We start from the raw sequence: 21,677 nt of genomic DNA on the forward strand, positions 1-21,677 counted from the left end.
TCTGTAAGATATATAAAATAAACGCGACCGGATCGACCAATAGTTATAATTCGTTGGCTACAGATAAATTTAAGTTAGTCGATATCTGCAGACACTCTGGATAGTATAGTAACAAATAGACATATGGATAAAATAGAAATAAATGACATTTTCTCCTCTTTATGGTAAAAAAAAAAAAATGAACCCATGGATATGTTTTTTCTATCATATTTATTATCATTTTCCTCCCTTTTCTCTCCTACTCTCCCAACGGTCTCTATACCTTCCATCTCAACAATATCCTACCTTTTCTCTTTTCTCTTAATAGGAGCCATTATCAGCTATCTCATAACAGCATCGGTAATCAGCTGTTTATTATCATTGTCGGAAAAACAGTAGCGGGAAATTAGTGACGCTGATTCTAGATAGACACCTAGACCTAAACATATCCATATTTATAATTATACTAGCCCACATAGTCTGCAGACGAATGATGTTGCTGAACATAAACAACTGTATGGCTATTCAACAATACAGCCAAAGCGCTTAGGGTCTAGAAGAAAACACATGACAGGTATTTATAGAAATTTAAGGTAAGCTTGGAAGGGAGGAGGAATTTTTAACTGATAAAACGAAGAAAAACATCCTCTTGGGAGATAGCCGGGTTCGCTCGTTCTAGCTAATCAATAATAGTGTTATTGTCAATCGCAACTATTATTATTTTCCCGTCGTTAGTGCAATAGAATCCAATCGGTTTAGTGTGTCGTTAAGCGAAAAATATCGTCGAGTTTTCATCCAGGCGAGCAGCTGTCGATGGACGCATGTGCCCGCACGCAATCTGACTTTGAAAATGAAAGAAAAAAAAGCACATAGAGGATACGATGAAAAGTAAAAGCCCCGTTTAAACTTCACGGCGAAACTTTTGCCCTCTTCAAATAAATGTCTCAAGGCATACGCCGTAGTCCCGGGCCCGGCTGACATAATTTATGTAAAAATATTATTATATAAATAAATACAAGAAAAAAAATAAAAAGGAAAGTGTTTTAGAATAACAATAACATTTACATTTATAATATATTTCTGGGCGACCATATCTCTGCGGAAAAAATGTATCACACACTCGAGTATTGCCCGGAGTCCTTTTATTTGTCCGTTTCGCATAAGACCATTGTCCCGTGCCGGTGAAACTTTCCGAACTTGAGATATATTTTGCGGGCGCACTTGACTCGAATACATAATATACACAAGGCTCCGGGTATAATAATAATCTTTGCTCGGATGTGACAAGCCTTACGATCAATGTCGTTATCACTATATATATATATATATATATAAATATATATGTGTGCGTGTGTGTTTTTCCCCCTTATATATATTTCGTATATATAAACCTACGAAAAATAAAATAAAACGCCTTATGTTTTATCTGACACGACGTTTGGCACATTGTAATCGGACGGTTGTAGTGAGGAGGGAGCAGGACCCGGAGTAATGCCCCCGGGGAGTACACACATATATATATATATATATATATAGTTCTTTATCTGGCACAGACGTAACCGGAATTATTATTACCGGCAAGTGAAATAACATATCGAACGGGTATTGGTTTTTGATTGGCCGCCGAAAACATCTATTTGGCGGCTAAAAGTCTGGAATAATATTCCATACAAATACATATACATACCATTTGGCCCGCGCGAATACTTTGCACACAAACCCCTTAAGAATATCTACTCCCAACCAGAGAATTGTGGAAATGCTGGCAAAAGGCTGGCTGGTGTGTAGTGCACGGCGATCGGTAGATGGCGCGACCTGTGCGTATGCCAATTTTTCAATTTCCAACTTCATTTTCCGAACTAATACTACAATGGGCAATTGTGAATTAGCGATTCAGCAGTAGCGGAGAGCTTAATATTGAAAATGATACCTCATTTATCGATTTTGGTTAAGTACGAAGGGAGAAAAAAATGATGTTAACAACACAAATGACATATTATATTATCACTGTCGTTGAACTATCGATTTTTGTCAGAAAACTTTATTTTTTACTTGTTTTCTATTTGTGACTTGATTCGGTGAAAATATAGTCAAAATAGATTTGTCTGTCGTCGCTTTACCGTGTCCAACGCATCGGTTTGTAACAATTACTCATAATCCATAATCTTTCAAATTGGCAAGCTTTAATTTCCGAAAAACTGTCAAATCAATTCCACATTTATTTACGGTATTCTTTTGAACAATTCTCAAACTTAGGGGCGCTACAGATAAAAATATAGTTAAAATTATATTATCGTTGTAGTGTTTTTAGGATATTTTTTTGTATTACTTTTCTTGAAGTTTTGGATCTAAAAACTAGGAGGATGACACTCGGTCAGGTCTGAAATCTAGTCCAAGCGTAACTGTAATGTGTACACTTGTAAACAAAAAATTCATTAATGTAAAGTTACTTTTTTTTAAACATAAACACTTATTATATCGTCCGTATTGTGTATTTTTTTAATTTTCACCACCTACAGATCCGTAGTTTATTTTGTGTCAGTTCTAGTACTAATCATTTTGAAAGCTTTGTCACTGCCGGGTTGGGATTTTCAAAAATAAAAAAATAATAACAATTATTCTAACAACGATTTTTTTCTTTCTGTTTACGAGCCAGGCGATTGTTAATGCTGGCTACCGGATAAGTTGTTCCATTAATATTGTACCGAAAGTATATAGGACGTTTAGATGGATTATTTTTAACTTGGGCGTTAAGTCGTCTATCGACAAATGAGCGATGTTACACATTTAAAACAACCTCGTGTGTGTGGTTTTACGTTACACAAGCGATACACCTACTCGGTTTGTGTCCGTACTTATAGGCCCGCTTTAACCGAGCGGACAGGTGCGGTTACCACACTTTGGTTTTTTTTGGCTGTTTGATAAATGGTCCGGTGTCAACGCCGGCCGTATAATAACCCGGCAGTCAATCTTTGTGGTTAGAATAATCTGAATTCTTCAGTGCAGAACAAAAAAAGTAATAAAAAAAAGGATATTTTACGGTATGAAAACACTTATATGCTCTATAAATGGTGCGAATGTACAGTATTTTTTTTTAACGCGGTCTTCTTGAAAATAATAACAGTTTTATGGCAATTATAATTGAATCGGACATTTAAAAAACGACTTTAGTCACCGATTTATCAAACGCACGTGGTCAGTGTAAATCGCACAACTGCCAAAAGTTATGAATTTTGTTTTATATAAATAGCTAAATAGGAACCGTTTGTCTATCATTGTCTTAAAACATTTTTATTGTGTCTGGTTATCGGTGTTCTCGCCTATCGGACAGTGCGAACTTACATAAGTAGGAATTTTATGGGCTACTGGATTTTGAAAAACCAAAGATATATGACAGTTATAATGGGAAATATCTTAGCAAAATCGCTAACATTTTTTAAAAGTTGTTTGTCTACATGTTTATGGAATTTATATCATATGTTTCCATTTGAAAATACGAGGTCCATACTTGTTTTGCGAGTAAGGGAAGAAGATAAAAATGTTCAAAGTATTGAAACATATAGTCAAATATGTACCTACGCATATAGGAAAAATAATAACTTTCAAATTATTCATATTTTCCAAGAAACGAGTGTCTTACATTAGATACATATGTATATTATTATAATATTTTTTCCAAGTACCTATACCCGAAACGATGCTGAACGATACACCGCAATGGAAACTGGATAATACTTTATAAAGCAAACTATTCTGTATTTATTACGGGCACAACGTTATCGGGATGCGTAAATCAGTTTTAGAAACTTTTAGAACATTAACCGAGTAGCCAGTCACGATAAATTATTATTATTCATTCGCAATTAGTTTAATCAAAAACGAGATAAACGCAATACCGTTGTTTATTATTGCTGTCATACCGTGTAGATACTGTTATTATTACTTTGCATTGTTGGGGTGTTACAGCAATGATACCTACAGAATACTAAGGAAATTACAATACTAAACAACCGACGAAGAGGTGGACTAAGAGGTTTTGTTATTAGGTGAACGTCAGTTAATAATCATCGCCGATACTTTGTCAGTTTGATATCAGTACTCTAACTTACTGCACACGCGCTTCGTAGTTAAGATTTTATACTTACACCTTTTTTGGTTATTTCTTTTTTAAATACTTTTTACTTTATTATATGGTTAAGTATAAACTATTCGATGCAACGTTTAGGGAAAAGGCGTTTTCGAAAAATCAAAATGTCAATTTTTAAATTTGAAACGAAGACTAACACAATAATGTTTACTGTTAAAATCGATTTCCGGGTAGTGCCTACCAGTTTCGAGTAATCACATTTGGAGTGATTAGCGTTTAAATATGTGCGGGAGGCAGAGAAATCACGCTTGAATAGTACTAGCAAATAATTACAGTATTTACTTCAATTTCTCGAGAAACACAAATAAGATAAAAGTTAAAAATACAACATTATAAAATTGGGGAAAAAATCTAAAGGAAAATGCAAAAATAATTTAAAACATTTTCATAGGTCTAAACTATTCGACGCAACGTTTAGGGAAAAGGCGTTTTCGAAAAATCAAAATGTCAATTTTGATAAACTTGATAAACTTGGGCCGACTTAAGACGGATTAAATTTAATGGCTCGGAGCGGAGGAGGATGGGAACTCTGCCCCCTGTGTCCACCCCTAAATTCCCACATACCAACAAATCTCATCATCATGCATATACATGATTTTGATTATATTATATAATGTATGTAACGGACCGAGATCGGTTGTGGTGTGCGGTCGTAACAATAAAACGGTTAACAACATAATAATGTAACAGTATTAATCTATTTGATTTTATACATATATAAATATAAAATATTTTACTGATACTTTTTACGACGGACTTAAATCAGTAGTAATCGTGTGAATAAATACCTCGTAAACGGCTCCGAGTGGCATGACCAAACAGGCCACCATTAAATCGGCCACCGCCAGCGAGACAATGAGATAGTTGGCGACGTTTTGCAAATTCCTCTCCAACAGGATGGCCGCTATGACCAGCGCGTTACCTGCAAACGTTTTTTAATACACACATAAAAAATATTATAAACCACAATAAATCGTATAGCAATAGAAGTACTAAAAGCAAGCCAACGCCTTGTTACAGCCACAAATAGTAATATAGCTGCTGTGTTTGATGGACGAGCCAGACCGATAGGTCAATAGCAATTTTTCAATCTCATGCGTTCAAACCCAGCTTTATGAATATATATATATATCCCTACTCAAAATCTACATAATGGTTACAAACTACCTAACGGTTTTTAGCTTAAATTTTGCGCTGCTGAATAAAATTTGCACACTTTTTACACACGGTATTTTTAATTATTTATACCTAGAACACTTACACTTTGGTATATTATTTTTTATCAGAATGTTAAAAAAAACCACACCTTTTGGATAATATACTGTCTTAGACGCAGAGCCGAGTATTATTTGTTAAACGACTTTAAAACCGCTATAATAGAAACAATGTTTAGGAAATTCAAAAAATAATTCAAACCCAATTATGTATAAGATAGTAACAACAAATTTTGGAGTTATCGCTTGTTTTATCAATATAAATAATATAATAATAATGTAACAAGTAAGAAGACAAGACAAACATGATATTGTCATAGAGCTACCCACACAACGAAAAATAATATTATATTCAATAAAAATGTAAATTAGATTAAATTGATAAAATATACTTTATAGTTTATTGCCATTGGCCCCATAAATGTTTTATCATCATAATAATGCAACATTTTAAATTACGGAATTAACAATTGTTTGATAAAAAAAACATTGCTGTTATAATAAAGATTTAATCTCAGAAATCGAAAAATACATTTTGTATCAATAATAAATTTATCAAAAATAAAACCTTTTTAAAAATTATAATTGCTCGCTTACTAATTTAATATCAAAGTAATAATTTCTTTTGTTGTATTGACAGTATTTTTTTTTTCATATGAATAAATTGGTTTTATAAGGGTTGATTAATAATATTTATTCAATTTGATTGTTATTTTTCATCGAGTGCAGGTCGGACCGTTTAAATAATACCCGTCAGAAAGTTGCCACGATGAAAATTGAATATACAAAATATTCGATAAAGAAATAAAAATATAACCAAACCAAGACAATCGTGTTTATTGTTCAAATGAATTATTGCGGCACGTTGATTTTTCCACGAAGACGAAAATATTTTATTTACGGGTAAATCGAATAAATTGGCAAGTAAATCAAGTAAGTTGCTTAACGTTATGTTATTATATTAAAACCGTCTCCGGGGAAACATAATAGTATTATACACACTCTGCGGCGTGGATAGTATATATTATTTTATTCGAACGCCGAATTAATTCTCGACTCGCTAATATTATAATATTTTCTTATCTCAAGTTCAACATTGGTGCAACTTCGAGTAGATATATAGCTGGTCGGCGCCGCCCGTCCAAACTTTTCAAATTTGATAACGATCGCATTTGTACGGCTTAAGTACGGTTAATGCGCGCAAATGGAACGGCAAACGCACTAAGGGTATTCAATTTCTTTGCACTTTCCCACTTTGGAGCGTGTTCATTATTTAAGTACACGTGGCCGGCACAGCGCATGAATATATTTACATATAAATAATACACAAGACGTCAAAACCATAAACGGCTTATATGACTGATATATAAAATATTTTACCGAAAAAATTGTTTTTCATATTAACTTCAAACTTATCGGTCTCTTAACTTCACGGCGAAAGTTATAACGTCGAAGTGTACTTTTTCTGTTACACAGACTTTGTCCCAGTACATATTTTATTTAGAGTAGGTGTACTCTAGTCTCTAAGTAAATTTTGTTTACAAGTATATTACTTTTATTCATCATCATCATTACTCGGGGGCGGTGGTTTTTATTTTTTTTTTTTGCAATAACTAACTCTGCCGAGTCGTAGAACGACGCCATTTTTTGTCTTCCAAGTGCCCCTAAATAATATTTATTTTACATAATGTGTGCGTTTGGCTCTGTAATCGTTTCGGGTACCGCAATTTCGTTAAAGCTACAATGCATGTACAGAAAATAAACAAAAAATAACCCTCAAAATAAAACCTTATATTCGTTGGTGAAAAATTGGTACAATAGTAAGTTTATTACTTTCGCTGTTGTCTTAATACAATAATCTGTATTCGAATTCAGTTAAACATATTAAATTAGAGGTAAACAATTAACATAAAAATGAACGACACAAATTTTAAACGTTAGACCGGTTAATATATCAGTGCTAGCGATACCATATATGCCGCAATCCCTCCCCCCCAAAGACTAGGTAGAAACCTATGAGTGATCAACCCATTCTGCCGAGCAGGCTTACCGTTGATTTTCAAACGGTAATATCTATTTGATGTTTATGGTTGTTAGTTCTAAATAAAATATTTTATCTTTAATACTCGTTATGCCCGTTTTTTGTCTTAATAGAGTACCTAGATATGAGTTAAAGGCAAGAGGATAAAAAAAAAAAATGTGTAATTCATAGATACACCACAAGTATACTCAAAACTATTTCATAGTTTTATTTTTAATATAATATGATTGAACATTAATATAATAATCGGAATACACCGACTGGTTAATAGTGAGTGAATCGCCTTGTATACTATACAGAAACTGAACTTTAAAACTATCAACAATTTACAAAAAAATTGATCAATATATCCGATTGTAATACCATTTAATTTAAAACAAATTTATTTTGCGCAATTAACATTATTTTTATTTGTTAAAAAAACCACCATTATTGTAAACAATAATTGTATTTATATACTATTCGGGTTTGATTTTAATGTAATATATATGTATGTATAATCATCACTGTACAACATGTATACACAATTTTATTTTGTCTTGTTCGTCGAATCGAACGTGACCAACATTATTTTTTGCAAGTACAACCTTAACGAAAACAGTATACCAATATGTGTACGTAAAGGCAGGTAGATGTGGTACCCATTTATATATATATATTTATTTATACACCATAATATAACGTGATATAAAAGTTTATGTAAGTAATTGAATTGGCAGGCAATTAAGTTGTGTACGCGATTGAACGAAATTAAGTTAATCAATAAAGTCCCGGGGTGATTATTACCTGTTACCGGGAATTTTTATCGTTTTAAAGGTAAATAAAACTCTATATCAACTGCAGCCTCCGCCGAAACGTCTACAATGTGTACACTATAAATTAACCGAATAAGTGTTAAAACACCTTCGACAAAACCGAAATATTATACAGTCTGAATGCGATGAGAGTCAAATATTTTTCAAGATAATCATGTTTTTGTTATTACCGTTTGAATAAACAGTATCTAAATGGGTCAATCTCGTTTATTTTTTTTTCCTTTCAATAACAATAGGGCCTGTATTGCATTATATGCAAAACTCTTCAATAATTTTCTCAATGTTCATCCCAAGACCTTCATTTTTGTTTAACATAATTATGAAGAATTCAACTAACTGTTACCAAAAAACTGCATTGATAATATTATTTTAATAATAAACCAAAAGTAAAATACTGTTTTACAAAACATGCCGGCTCACGCCTAGGATATTTTTGCCGATGAATATATTTAAATGCCTATATATACCGGGGCACTTTGAATGCACTTTGGCGCTTGTTTTTTCTCCTGAAAATGTATCTCACAGGGTGTTATATAAAGCCCATATTATCACGACATAAAAACAGTTCCGGTTTGTATACAAGACGGTTAGGTTCGGCTCGACTGCTGTAAAATAAAAAAAAACGAATGGAGCATTTTTAGAAATCTTTTTAACGCTATTACTGTGCCAAATGTGCGCCGTAAAAGCTACACTAACGACCCAATATGATCCTATATACGACCCATTATGCCGGATACGTACTTTTTTTATTTTAGTGATAATAATCTAAAAAAAACAGCTTCTGAGACAAAATAATATTATGTTATTTTATTCGTATTCGGCGATAACCGGCTCGATGCGGGAATCTTTCGTTTATTTAGCCGTAATAAAGTATGGCACTTAATCTCTACTTGGGTGTACTATACCTACGTTTAATGGTTTATTAACAGAGTGATATAAAAAAAACCTAAATTAGTTTGAAAAAATCCTAGTTTAATTGAGTGACTCGGCGGAAACCTGTATGAACTGGTTCGATGAAAACTTCGGGTATCCCGTTAAATTTATATTTATAATGTGATTACTGTAGGGTCTTGAGGAAAAATCTAGGGTCTAAGCCGTTTGATTTTGCAAAAGGTCGTGTGTTTACAAAATATGTGCTTAAATAGTAAATACTCCAACCGAATACACTTGAATGCAATTTTATGGAGTCACGTGTTTTTAAGAACAAGGACCTCTAATTTCACTAGTTTAACTTAGGCTTAGATATTCCGTTAATCCGAAAACAAAATGTACTTTCCATATTTTAAAATTGTAAAAAAACCTCAACCAACAAATTCTCAGCGCTCGTAAATATTATGGCAAGTGCTTGTGTTGCTTGCCCATTAATCCGGCGCTTTCCGTTAGTGCATGCAAATTAAATAATACCAAATGATGCGCTTACCGCAAATGGTGGTCAGAATCATTGCTCCCAAAATGATTCCGGTGGTGACGACGATTAGCGAGTTGGTAAAATCCTCGACGTTGCCATCGAGCGTTTGGTTACGGGACGAATTGAGGAACGGCTCGACGCTGGTGTTGATAAACGCGGTGGCTGTGGCGTTGACGTCGTACCCGGCGGACACGGACCGGACGTGCCGGAAGTAGTCGCCGACGCGACGGCCGCCGCCGGGGTCGGCCACCGCAGCCACTGCAGGGTCATCACCGGTGGCCAGGCCGACCACGCCACCCGCGGCTCTCAGGTAGTAGTCCGAGCCGCCGGAACTGCCGCCGCCGTCGTCCGACAACCCGACGTCCGTCCCGTTGCCGGGGCCGCCGTCGGTGCCGCCGCCGCTGCAATAAAAAGTTATCGCGTCGGCCGCCACCCGCAGCACGCAGCCCCGACGCCCACCGGCGCTCGCGGCCGCCAATGCCCCGAGCAGGGCCATGATTGTTCTCCACTATTCGCTATCGGCCACCGGATCAGCATTCGTCATTAGTTTTCTGTAAGCAATACAATATTAAACCATCAGTTAGAAATACATCAATAGTAAGTGGGAAATTTTTTAAAATTTCTATTAAGAAGAGCTGTCAAACCAGCTAAAAAATAATAAAACCCCGGTACAACGAGGTAGGGCTATACTTAAAAATTATAGAGTATACACGGTATGTGTATTAAATATCGATAAAAATCATTGTGAAGACAAAAATGTGTTTAAAATTGTTTTTCACTTTATTTTTTGTTAGGTTAGTTGTCTTTGTTACGACCAGCAGGCAAAACCGTAACAAAAATCTTTTCAAATACCAATATTCACTCACACAAAGCAACTTAAAAATTTTAAACTGTCAAAGTGCCATGATATATCTCCTTTTTTTTGGGGGGTTTTTTCCTTTATTCTAGTGAAAAACACACAAAAAATGATCTACCGTTTATTATTTGTTAAAAATAAATACTGAAAGACAATACCGTAAAACGAAAACGATGCGGATTTTTGACGGTGACTCAAAATTGTCGAAGGCGGATTTCCGTCGGATTTTCTTTTCCCTAAGACACTAAAACCGCTATATAGCAGATATGTGTCGGCTTCGGCTCGTGAATCACGACTAATAGGAATTCGTGAACACTGAGTGTAATTTATTTTAAAATTCCAAAAACAACATCATCTATTCTAGAACTTTGTATAATAACAATAATTATAAAACCCGTCAGAATCGTGTAAGCTGTGAAAAACGTAGCACACGGTTTCTTGTCTATTTTAAAAACGTTATAATATTATGTAACTTTTTTTTGTTGTTGCTCGAACATGACTTGGCATCGGCAACTAAATTGGCTGGATATATAAAACACTTTAAATATAAAAATAAGCGCGAAAAGAGAGAATCATTTTTTATTTTTATTTTTTTATATCAAACTGTTCGACCACCGCGTATCGTTTTAATTGAAATTTAAAATATAAACCGCATTTTAAGTATACAATATACACCACAAGCCTGAACAAAGTATGGCTTTTTTTTTTACTGAGAAAGGATGTTTTTTTCTTCGAAATAATGGCGATAGAATTTTTATCGTAATTTATACTTTAATGAATCGACCTACCGGTTTACAATAAATTGCAACAACTCGAACGGAATGAAACAAATTATTTTCGGAACGAGATTGTGATCTAATATTTTAAATGAAATATTTTTCAACGGCTTGGTGTAAAATAATCATACTTTGGTCGAAACGTCGGCGTCTTTGCACATAATATGATATTCAACGTTTTTATTTCCTTCAAGAAAAAAACCGACTTTGACGTTGTAATTTGTGCAACAGGTGTTTGATTCCGCATCATTGCCATAAGCGCTTCTCCCTACTCATATTGGCTCCTCGCCATTTATATAAACGTGTGTATTGTGCAATTTACATATCATATAATAATAAAAATAAGCGAATTATTATTTATAAGTATACCGAATAATGGGCCAAAATACAGGGTCATACAATGTTTAATACTTATATTATTACCGTTGAGGGTATGTTTTGTTAATGGGTTAATAATTTTAAAAAATTGTACTTTGAATTTTTAAAAGGGCGTATGAATTGATTGTGTTTTTTTGGAAAAGTGCTTAAATTGTTAGACAAAGGCCGCAGTGGTTTAGTGTTCACATGACGTTTAATATATATGTTTTATTGTTTCTACTTGGCACATATATTATTTAAAACGATACACGGTGTTTTTTACATGACTTGTATACATTTTGTAAAAGTAGTATCAATTATACAAAGTAAAAACCGCGAATCGTCGAGCCGTATTAAATTAAATACATATAATAATAAATACAAATATATGTGTATAATAAAACCCGGTACTCTTTCGGATGAAATAATACCTCTACACGTTCATTAAGCCAAGGAGTGTGTTCGTGGCAGTTTACATTATTTTCCAGTGTAAAACTTTTTGTGTGTATTGACACCCGTCGACGTCTGACAAATTAAACTGTACTACCTACGTCATAACGCCTGTTTATTTAAACACTACATTGTTACTATTGATTAACGTTATACAAGACCCGAGTGTAAAGTTTTTTTAAACACTTGCCGTTTTAAACATACAAAACACGTGGACAGTGTTTCCGCCATGGCGATTATCATAGAAGATCCTTAAAAAACATATATATATATATATATATATCAAAAAAATACTACATCGAACGGTGGTTTTAATGCTATAATTGTAAATGTTTTTTAGCTGTTAACCATCAATTTACCAACAGTTTACTTGCTACATGCCCAAGCCCACGTTTATTGTAAAGTTATTTAACTGATACATACGATGCGTTGATTACCGTGCAAAGTCATCCTAACCGACGCGATTATCATTAGAGAAAAAAAAATTACTACAATAATACAAATTCCGAAGTATGGATAATAATAAGGCAGGCAGTATAAGGATTTTTGGTACTCATTTCAATTTTAAATGGTCAAAAATTAAAAAAAAAACGTCTGCCCATAACTTGGATTGTCATTAGATAGGTACAAATTTCAAAATTAATTCTTTTGTACTTAATATAAATAATATTTGAAAAATACCAGAAACAAAACACAGTCGTTCAAACCTAAGTTTAGATATAGGAAATATTGGCCTATAACGTAACGAATGGTGATAATATATTTTTACAAATAATTTGAACAGTTGATCGTTTAGATAAAAGACTACTGTAACAAGTAATCCGTGGTTTAGTATTTATTATTATGTATGGTAAAGTGAATATTTTAACTTTACTGAGTTAAAAAAAATAAAATCAACATATTTTATTAAGTAAAAACTTTTATAAAGTTTGTTGAAAAAAAAAATATACCATATTTTATACAGACTTGATTTAAAATACTTTACTACATATTATGTACATTATTTAAAAAGGTTTACATATATCTTTTTTTTTCCGTAAAACCATTATATGTATTATTCTTTCGTTTAGAACGTTTGACTTATATTCTTATATCCGCAATATACGTGCCATCTTTCGAGTAATAATTCAAAGACTTTGAAATTTTTTACCTGCTTACTTTTGCAGGGAATCATTATTCACAAGTTTGTGTTCCAAAGCGCTTCTAACAATACATCATACTATATAGTAGATAATTTATTGTTGAATTATAAACGGTGTTTGCCAGGGAATTGTAAATTAATCTTTGTTGTTTTTAGGGCGGTATGAGTGTATTATTATTATTCAGCTATATACTTTTGAAACAATTCGGTACTATGAATTACTTTTTCTTTGCGCTCGTTTGAATCCTTCGGCGTATAATTTAGTCAAAGTACAAAGCGTACCGAACCTGTGCGATTTATGAGTGTAAAAACCACCACAGTAAGTTGAACCTTAACTTATCTTTAAAGGTACACAATATTGAAATAATTATTCCAGTAATAACACAAAAGATTTATATCTTTATAACTTATGTTCTTCGGCGATATTATTATGGTTATTGCTTATTGTTTACAATTTACAGATATCCGCACCATTTTATTTCATTTTTTTATGATAAAACTAAAATAATATATTGAAAGAAGCTGTTGGAATCCGACTATTGTTAAAACTTTTGTTTTTCTTACAATTAACCTGCTTTTGTTTTTCTATATTATTTGTTAAATTGTTTTATTCATTCATGTTATAAGTTGTGACTGAATATTCATAAACGATATTGCGATTAATTGTTGTTTTTCATTTTAGCACAAGGCATTAAGACGTCTGACGTAATAATAAATATTTTATTTCAAACGATATTTTTTAGGGCTTACAATTATTATTATAAATGTAGTATTAATATCTTATTATTATTTTCTATAGTTGTCTTCAACGAGTGTATCTTCAAAGATACGCTCTATATTATAAAACCTATTCATTTTTCAAGATGTTCAACATGTTTAAGTTTAAAGTTAAACTATAACGGATTACAAATCCATCCAAACAAAAATACCAAGTGCAGTCGACCGAACCGAGATTGTTACCCATACGAGCCAAACAATGCGCAACATGTTGCCACAATCGATCCTTCAAAATCGTGTAACTGCGGGCGAACAACATAAAAAAAAGACCATGGCCGACGGACCTACTCAAAGATTAATCAAACGATCAATCAAAGATTGCTATCAAGATTAATTATTAATTGTTATATTTTTAACCTGATTGTTTGGGTAAAACTGTTGGGTTAGGTTTGGATTGACAATGTATTCCAAACCGAACTGGAAACGTTTTCATGCAAATACTCGAGCATAAGAATTATTATTGTTTCCACTATTAATTAGGCCATACTATTAAGTATCCGGCGATTGTATAAAGTATGCGTTTAAAATGACTCAGTATTTATACAGTTGTGATCGACTGGACGGTTTTTTTTCGGCCAGAGAAACATTTCACTGAACAAGCGGTTGTTGAAAATGTTTTTTCCGGAGAGAATATTCTGCATAATGACGTTGTATCATTGCTATTATATTAATATATATTTCGCTGTTTTATAGCTCTTGGAAAACAATATTGTAATGTCTTTTATTTGACACAACAAATATAATGTTTTGATATTATTATTTATTACCAAGGCGATTTTAATAACGTGTTGGTTATAAAGTTTAGCTGGGGTATTTTTTAAAAAATTATTACTCAAGTGTAATATATGCCCTCTTCTCTTAAAAAAACAATAATAATTTTGTTTTCCATGATTCATTTTGATGACACGTTGTGCTAATTACTTATTCGTTTTTACCTGAATCGCGACTATTTTAATATACTTAAAAATGTGAAAAATTCATATTTTGTTAAACCGGTTAATTAGCTGTATCCTATTATTTGTTTTGCTATTCAATTATCATATTTTCGTATAATCGCATTTATTATGTATGAAAGTAGTATTCATTTTATAGTCACAACCCCCCCCCCCCTCAAAAAAAAAAAATACTATAAGTATGATAATTTAAGTGTCGAAGTGTAATAATAATAACAATTATCAACGCTAATAGGTATGATAAATTATTATTATTCATCCGAGAAGAATATATTATAATATTGGTCAATTTCGGGTTTGTTTTTATAGATTGTAAAAAAGATATTACACAAAGTGGTTGTATTTTGTATACTTGACAATACATTTTGATGGAAAACTTTAACTGTATTATCTCTAAACAGTTGGAAAAGGGACATATCAGCTTCTGCTATCCCACCAGAGAATTAGCTCTAATAATCTGATATCTCGTTACCTAATAATAAGACGGGGGTAATATGTCCTTTTTTTTTTCATTGTAACAATGACGCTATATTCTGTGTACGCGATTAAAACACAGTGTATTATAATTACGGTTAATAATGAGAATAGCTAGATGTAATTTCCCGCACAAAGCCTCAAGTCTAGTTGTGAACGGTTGGATTAAGCTTTGCCGTGAGCTCGGTCGGACATAAGTCGGAGAGGCGGTTACAAAAAATGTGTGTATATATAAATATAAAGCAATTGCTCTGTTGCGTCCCTGTTTCGTTGTCTGGACACATCAATTTAAATACCATTATGAATGCATTAAAGAAAATTTAAATACGATGATAGCCGTGGGCGTAGTAGACGTAATACAGTTGTAGCGGGTGATGAGACCTCTGCGTTTACACCACCTTACTAAGCCCCGTGGAATTACGGCCAACAGTCACGCCAATGTCCGACTTTATACCTATTATTTTTTTTTTATGAAAACGCATCTTTTTCAGCCCACACACACAAAAGTAACAGCTGTGCGTAAAATTAAGCAGTTTCAAATTTCAATGCATGCTGGCATGTAGAGCTATAGTGTATGTGTACATTATGAGTGAAAAAAGTACATTTTTTCAAGGTATAAACATTGTATACGGTTTAAAAAAATGTAAGCCCCCCTGAAACTGTCAATATGATATATACATTGTACACTTACTTGACGTTTATGAATCTAAAAAAAAAAAACGGATAAACAAATAAAAAATTTAAAAAAAACATTTGAAATTAAACATTTACGTCAGCATTTACAGAATACAGACTTGCGCGCCATTAGAAAGCGCGCTACGTTGAACGTAACGTTGTTATTTTGTATACAATAATATTATTATACCGAACGAGTAGGCTTGAATAAAAGTATTTATTTTTATATTTTTATTTATAAACGGTACTTTTGTAAGCGCGAGAAAAGACGTATTTTTATTAAAAACGAAAGAAACGTTGTCAATTAGGCAGATTGAATGTGCGCTGTATTTTCATTAGGCGTATATAAAGTATAAATTGTTTACACAGAGCCGTTAACACGGTTAATGTAGAAATTGTGTTCGCTTGTGCAGAGCGTCCCTGAAAATTCTGGCTCGCCCCAATGTCCCTGGTGGAAATAAAACAAACGATCGAGGGCGTTTGCTGTACACACAATCGTTTTTGCGATTGAACCAGAACAACAATTTGTTGTTGTTTTTTTATTCCCTTCTACTCCAGAGAATTAGCGCCATGGCCCGTCGCCCAGCAAAAGCATTGTGTGACAACGTTGGTTTTTATTTTTCCGGCAACGTCCGACGGAGAAGGCATCATATATATATATATATATAAGCATGTTATTGAATCGTGTTAAGAGCGGCCGGCCGGGTGGTAAGAAATAGATCAATCCATCAAGTCAAACTTCATTAGCGTTTTCTCGAGAACCAGACAATGGCACCGACTAAAAGCTCGGTCATTGGTGTGTTGGTTTTTTTCGCCCTGTCGAGGTCACATCTGGAGCCGAACTCGATTTATCTCCTGCGATCGCCCGCCGTTGTTTCCCCCCCCTCCCCTTCTCGCCGTTACACAAGTCAACACCCCGGACCGCGTTAGCATTTTCCCTTTTACGTTTCCTCCCCCCCCCGCCCCTTTGAAATTGCTCTTGAACTTAACGGACCGACAAAAACCTCTGCGGGCGTTCGTTAAAGAATTATCGGGTCGGCTATTTTTCTTCGTTTTGATATCGCGATAACATTGTACCACCGAAATTAAACTAGCGGCACGTCGCGTCGTGTCCATAAAATAAATGACATTGTTTTACAACGACTTTAATAACACTTACGGTGCTTCAGCGATTCTGAACAGTGTTCAAGCGGCCCAAATGCAGGTTGTAGGTTGTCTGGTCGAGTCCAACGTGTTCGACATTATTTTTACACCCTCAAAATGTTTATACCTCAAGTCAGTATTCCCAAGAGTGGCATTGTTTAACGGTAAATTGAAGATTTATGTTGGACTCCACTAGACCTACAACCTGCACTGGGTCACTTGAAGAGTTCATTGGTGTTTATTTTTGTTGTAGCACTGTGTAATGATAAAATAATAATTTAATGAAAATTGTTAAAGAATTCATTTTTAAAATTTCTTATTTTTCGATGGAAGTAATATTAACTTAGATCAATAATTATAGAATTTGATGAAGTACTAAAAAATAATGGTAAAAAATACAGCAATGTAAAACTAAAACCTTGTCAGCGTCGAAACTAAAATGTTAATAACATATTTTCCATGTGTATTGGACAATGCGAAAGCTGTGTTATAGTTCTTCATTGCACAAAAGCGATTACGGTATAAAATTGTAACATATGTAATATTTTGAAATATGATTGCCGCGAAATTATACCAATCTAAGATTTCATTTTATTTACTCGACTTTTAATTATAAAAAAAAGAAGTGACACAAATCGCATTTAAATCTGAATGGATGTTTATAAAAAGTTTATCTTGATAAATTTTGAAAAGGTTTTTTTGTTTTGTTTTGTAATTTGTTCGTCTGCCAATACCTTTGTGTAAATAGTAATTCGAAAAACGTACAAAGAATATCAGCAGAAGGGTCGAACGCCCATTTATTTTTAAAAGACAATCGCAGTATTATTTCGGGGTTTTTCCAATGAAAAATACTCGTGGAAATTGTTGAAAAACCTCATTCGGCCGAAACTAATTTAACTCGCGCAGTTACCGAAATTATAAAAATGTCAAGTAAATACAGAGAGAGAAAATAAAAGTTTCTTTCGAAGTGAGAATAATTAATGGTACTTTTTCCCCGATCGTTCCGCCCGCACGTCAATTATTATTGTCGTCGGGGGCTGTTGATTTTTCGACGCCGGCCGACCTTAGGTATAGCTTGTACTATTGTGGCGTTAATAGACTCGAAAGGGGGGGGGGAGAGAACAACACGGACATCACACGTTGAACCTTGGAATTTCTCGTAGAAAATCTTTTTCATTCAAACCTTAACGGCACCGATCGGATTTTGTCTTAATAAAATGATGACGTGTAAAAATGCCGCCCCTGGCCACCTTCTACCAGCGTTGGACACTCGAAACTCCATACTAATCACTAAAAAACGAGGCGCCCATCTTCTCATTTATCAATAGTAAAACAATGTTATATCTATAAATAATCAATATATTAGTTCTGTATAGATGTAATTTATTATGAGTATAACTAGAAATTACAAGACGGCGGCCTCCATCCGAGAGTCGTTATTTACATTAACCGTCTTCTCTGATTCAATCTACTCTGGTGTTAATACGATTATCGCGGTTATCTGTACGCGGATCGGATTCCGATTTGCTTGTTTGTGTTATGTTCTAATAATAATTATTAACACCGAAATTATTTATACTGCGACATGGTATGTGCAACCGTTCGTAATAACGATATTAATTAAACTCGTTGACTTCCACCGTCGTTGCGATAATCCTCAACGTCCGCCGGAAGTGAAACCGGACTTCCGGCCGACTTCGATACGTCGAGAGTGATTGAATACACGTTTGATTCTTTGCACGGCCGTGGTATTTTATCTTTTTTCCGGCTTTAATCGACCCATTTATCGCAATGCCTGATCATTGATCCGATACTGCTGTAGAGGCACCACGCTTTATTTTAAGGTACAATAGCACACTATTTGTGCAGTAGAAAATTAAAGTTATGCAGTTGACTTAATGAATAACGTGTGCACTTTTGTACGATAAAAAATTTTACAAGACATTTATTTAATGATCGGATTGAACTTAAAGTGTTTTAATTTACGTTAGTGTCGGAAACGTCCGGATTATTAATTATTTTTTTTGTTATTCTTTACTTTTTTTGTATACATTGTGCACAAAATATTTGTATTAAAACCAACAGCTCTAGTTTTTTATTCTGGTGAATACAGAAGGACCAATACGATTTGTATGTTTACAACAAAAAAACATAACCCTAGTTTTTTAAAAGTTATACAATTACAGCTGGTAAGAATTGATGATATTCAACAAAAATGTTAGAAAAAAAAACAAAACATTTAAAGAAAAATACGACAAACTTCAATTTTTTTTTGCGTTATTTTAATAATTTATTAAGAACAAAATTTTTGTACAGTATTTATAGTTTGACATAATTTAGTTAAATTTGCATATCTTTAAGAACCAAAAATAGGTAACAGAATCTATAACTTTATGAAAATCCTATTTTTTTTTAAATACCCATTAGCGGTTGTAAAATTAGTAAATTTGTATGTCTTCAAGAGTCATACTAATAGCTTTTCGAGTAGATCAGATTACTCTGCTCTGATTTTTATTCACTTTTTGCGTATTCTATTTAACGTTCTTCAATCTGTTCTGCGATTTTTTTTTATACAAGTAAAAAATCAAAGTACTAATGCGTCAAAAACAATTTTTTTTCTTCTAGCTAACATGACTTACCATTGTGTTATTTTGCACAGTACACACGACATAGAGCGTTTCGAATGTGTTTTTCATCGTATTGCGTTTGATATTATACCACTATATATGTATCGAATAAGGCTGTTGTACCATTATAACACACATAAACCTATACGGTATTATAGGTTTATATATATCGTATAACGTCGAATTTATACGGTCCAAAAAGCACTTCGGGAAAGGTTTTTTTTATTATTTTTTTTTACCCCGGCAGCGACTTATACACGGGACACCAAGAGTCCGGAAAAGAGAGGAAGGAATCGCGACCTCTTGACAGATGGACTGTTTTTCACATCCGGTGCGCCCATGTTATTATTTCATATATATATTTTTTTTTTTTGTAAAGTCGGCATCGGCTTTTTAGCGTGGCCGAGACAAAAAATACGGTATTTTATGTTTTAGTCTAAGATATCAAATAAAAAAAAATCGAATGCGTTATTTTTCCACCTTTGGAAAATATATTAAATAGGTACCCTCATTTGTGCCTTTTTCTCGACTCGACGAGATTTTTTAATGATTCCATTATACACGTCCGTGCATCGATGCGGTCGTTAATGCCAGTATACACATAAAATATTCTTGGCGGTCAACTTACGGGTAAAGTGCGTGCGGTAACCTACACATAATATATATATATATATATATATATATATATATATATATGTATAGTTTTATTACATGTATATAAAAATGACTGGCGAATAAAATGGGTTTTAATTTGGCAGCAAGTTTCCCGTAAAAACAATCCGAAAATATTGTTTTAATTAAAATCCGTGCGCTGTATAATATACACTTAATCACTATATGAATATTTTAATAAGCCCTCTCTTATACTTTTTTTTTTTTAAACTACCTACAGCTCTAAAATATTTCTCGAATTCTAAACGATAAATCACGGTTAAAACGCCATGACTTCTTCTTGTTATTCTTCTTCTCATACCTTCCAAGTGCCATATTATAAAACAAGTCGAGACGTTCAACGTCAGCTTTAACTCAAAAAATCTCCAAAGTTAGTTACAATATTACACGGTTGTTGTAATTTTGTATAACGCCACGTCCGGGAGCTGTTTAATGAGCTTTTGCGATGAAAATACATTTTGTTCCTTCCAATTACAAAATACCGGATCTCGCCAAAAACACTAACTATAGTCTGAAGTATATGTAATAAGTCATGGGTTTTGCTTCGATTTATCGAAACTGTTATTGGATATTTTCTGACATTTAAACTCATTAAATACGCTTTTTGTGGCCATTTAATCTTAAATACTTTTCCAATCGTTGCCCTTTGTGTGAAAACTTTTTCATACGTCCCACCTGTGTAATTATTACACCTAATATAATTGCGGTTACCGCGGTTACAATAGCTGTGGTCACCATTTTCATGATTTATATGAAACGAGTCAAATGTTAAAACAAGCCAAACGGAAAACGATATTTCGCCCACGCGTGTATTATAGTTTGGCCGAAACGGGTTTTGTTATATTTTTCTATAACAATATATTTTCTAGTTCACTATTTTTCTATTAGATAACGATGGCGTGAAAAGAAATCGATCTTTACAAATATGAAGCTATTCTCTCGACGTGTAACGAATTGTTGAACATCAAACTCGGTACACAATAACAAGAAGACACAAAAGCTCGAGTGAAAACCCATGGTAGTTTTTTTTTTTTTTGTAGTTCGAGCTGCACGATATAAAACGACCTATTTGTCGTTATGGAACCGTTCCCAATTAGTCATCCAACACCGTCGTTGTATTATTTATACAGGGAAAAAAGTCAATTTCATTAGTACATGTATTACATTTATTA

The 21,677-nt window shown here is 33.5% G+C and overlaps 1 protein-coding gene across 1 annotated transcript in view; it reads right to left on the bottom strand.

The window, feature by feature from the left end:
• Positions 1 to 9,893, bottom strand: part of LOC126840740 (5-hydroxytryptamine receptor-like) — a gene marked incomplete at its 5' end in the record, with an annotated part of 54,456 nt that extends 44,563 nt beyond the window's left edge. The window contains 2 exons of the mRNA XM_050576664.1: positions 4,915 to 5,048; positions 9,617 to 9,893. Of these exons, the coding sequence (XP_050432621.1) occupies positions 4,915 to 5,048; positions 9,617 to 9,893 (411 nt within the window). The remainder of the gene's footprint in view (positions 1 to 4,914; positions 5,049 to 9,616) is intronic.
• Between the last annotated feature and the right edge of the window lie 11,784 nt (positions 9,894 to 21,677).

The sequence above is a fragment of the Adelges cooleyi genome, unplaced genomic scaffold, assembly GCF_023614345.1.
Source record: "Adelges cooleyi isolate 19-005CV unplaced genomic scaffold, UGA_ACOO_1.1 ACOO_flye_CR_arks_rails_tigmint_CR_PRNA_376, whole genome shotgun sequence".
NCBI lineage: Eukaryota > Metazoa > Arthropoda > Insecta > Hemiptera > Adelgidae > Adelges > Adelges cooleyi.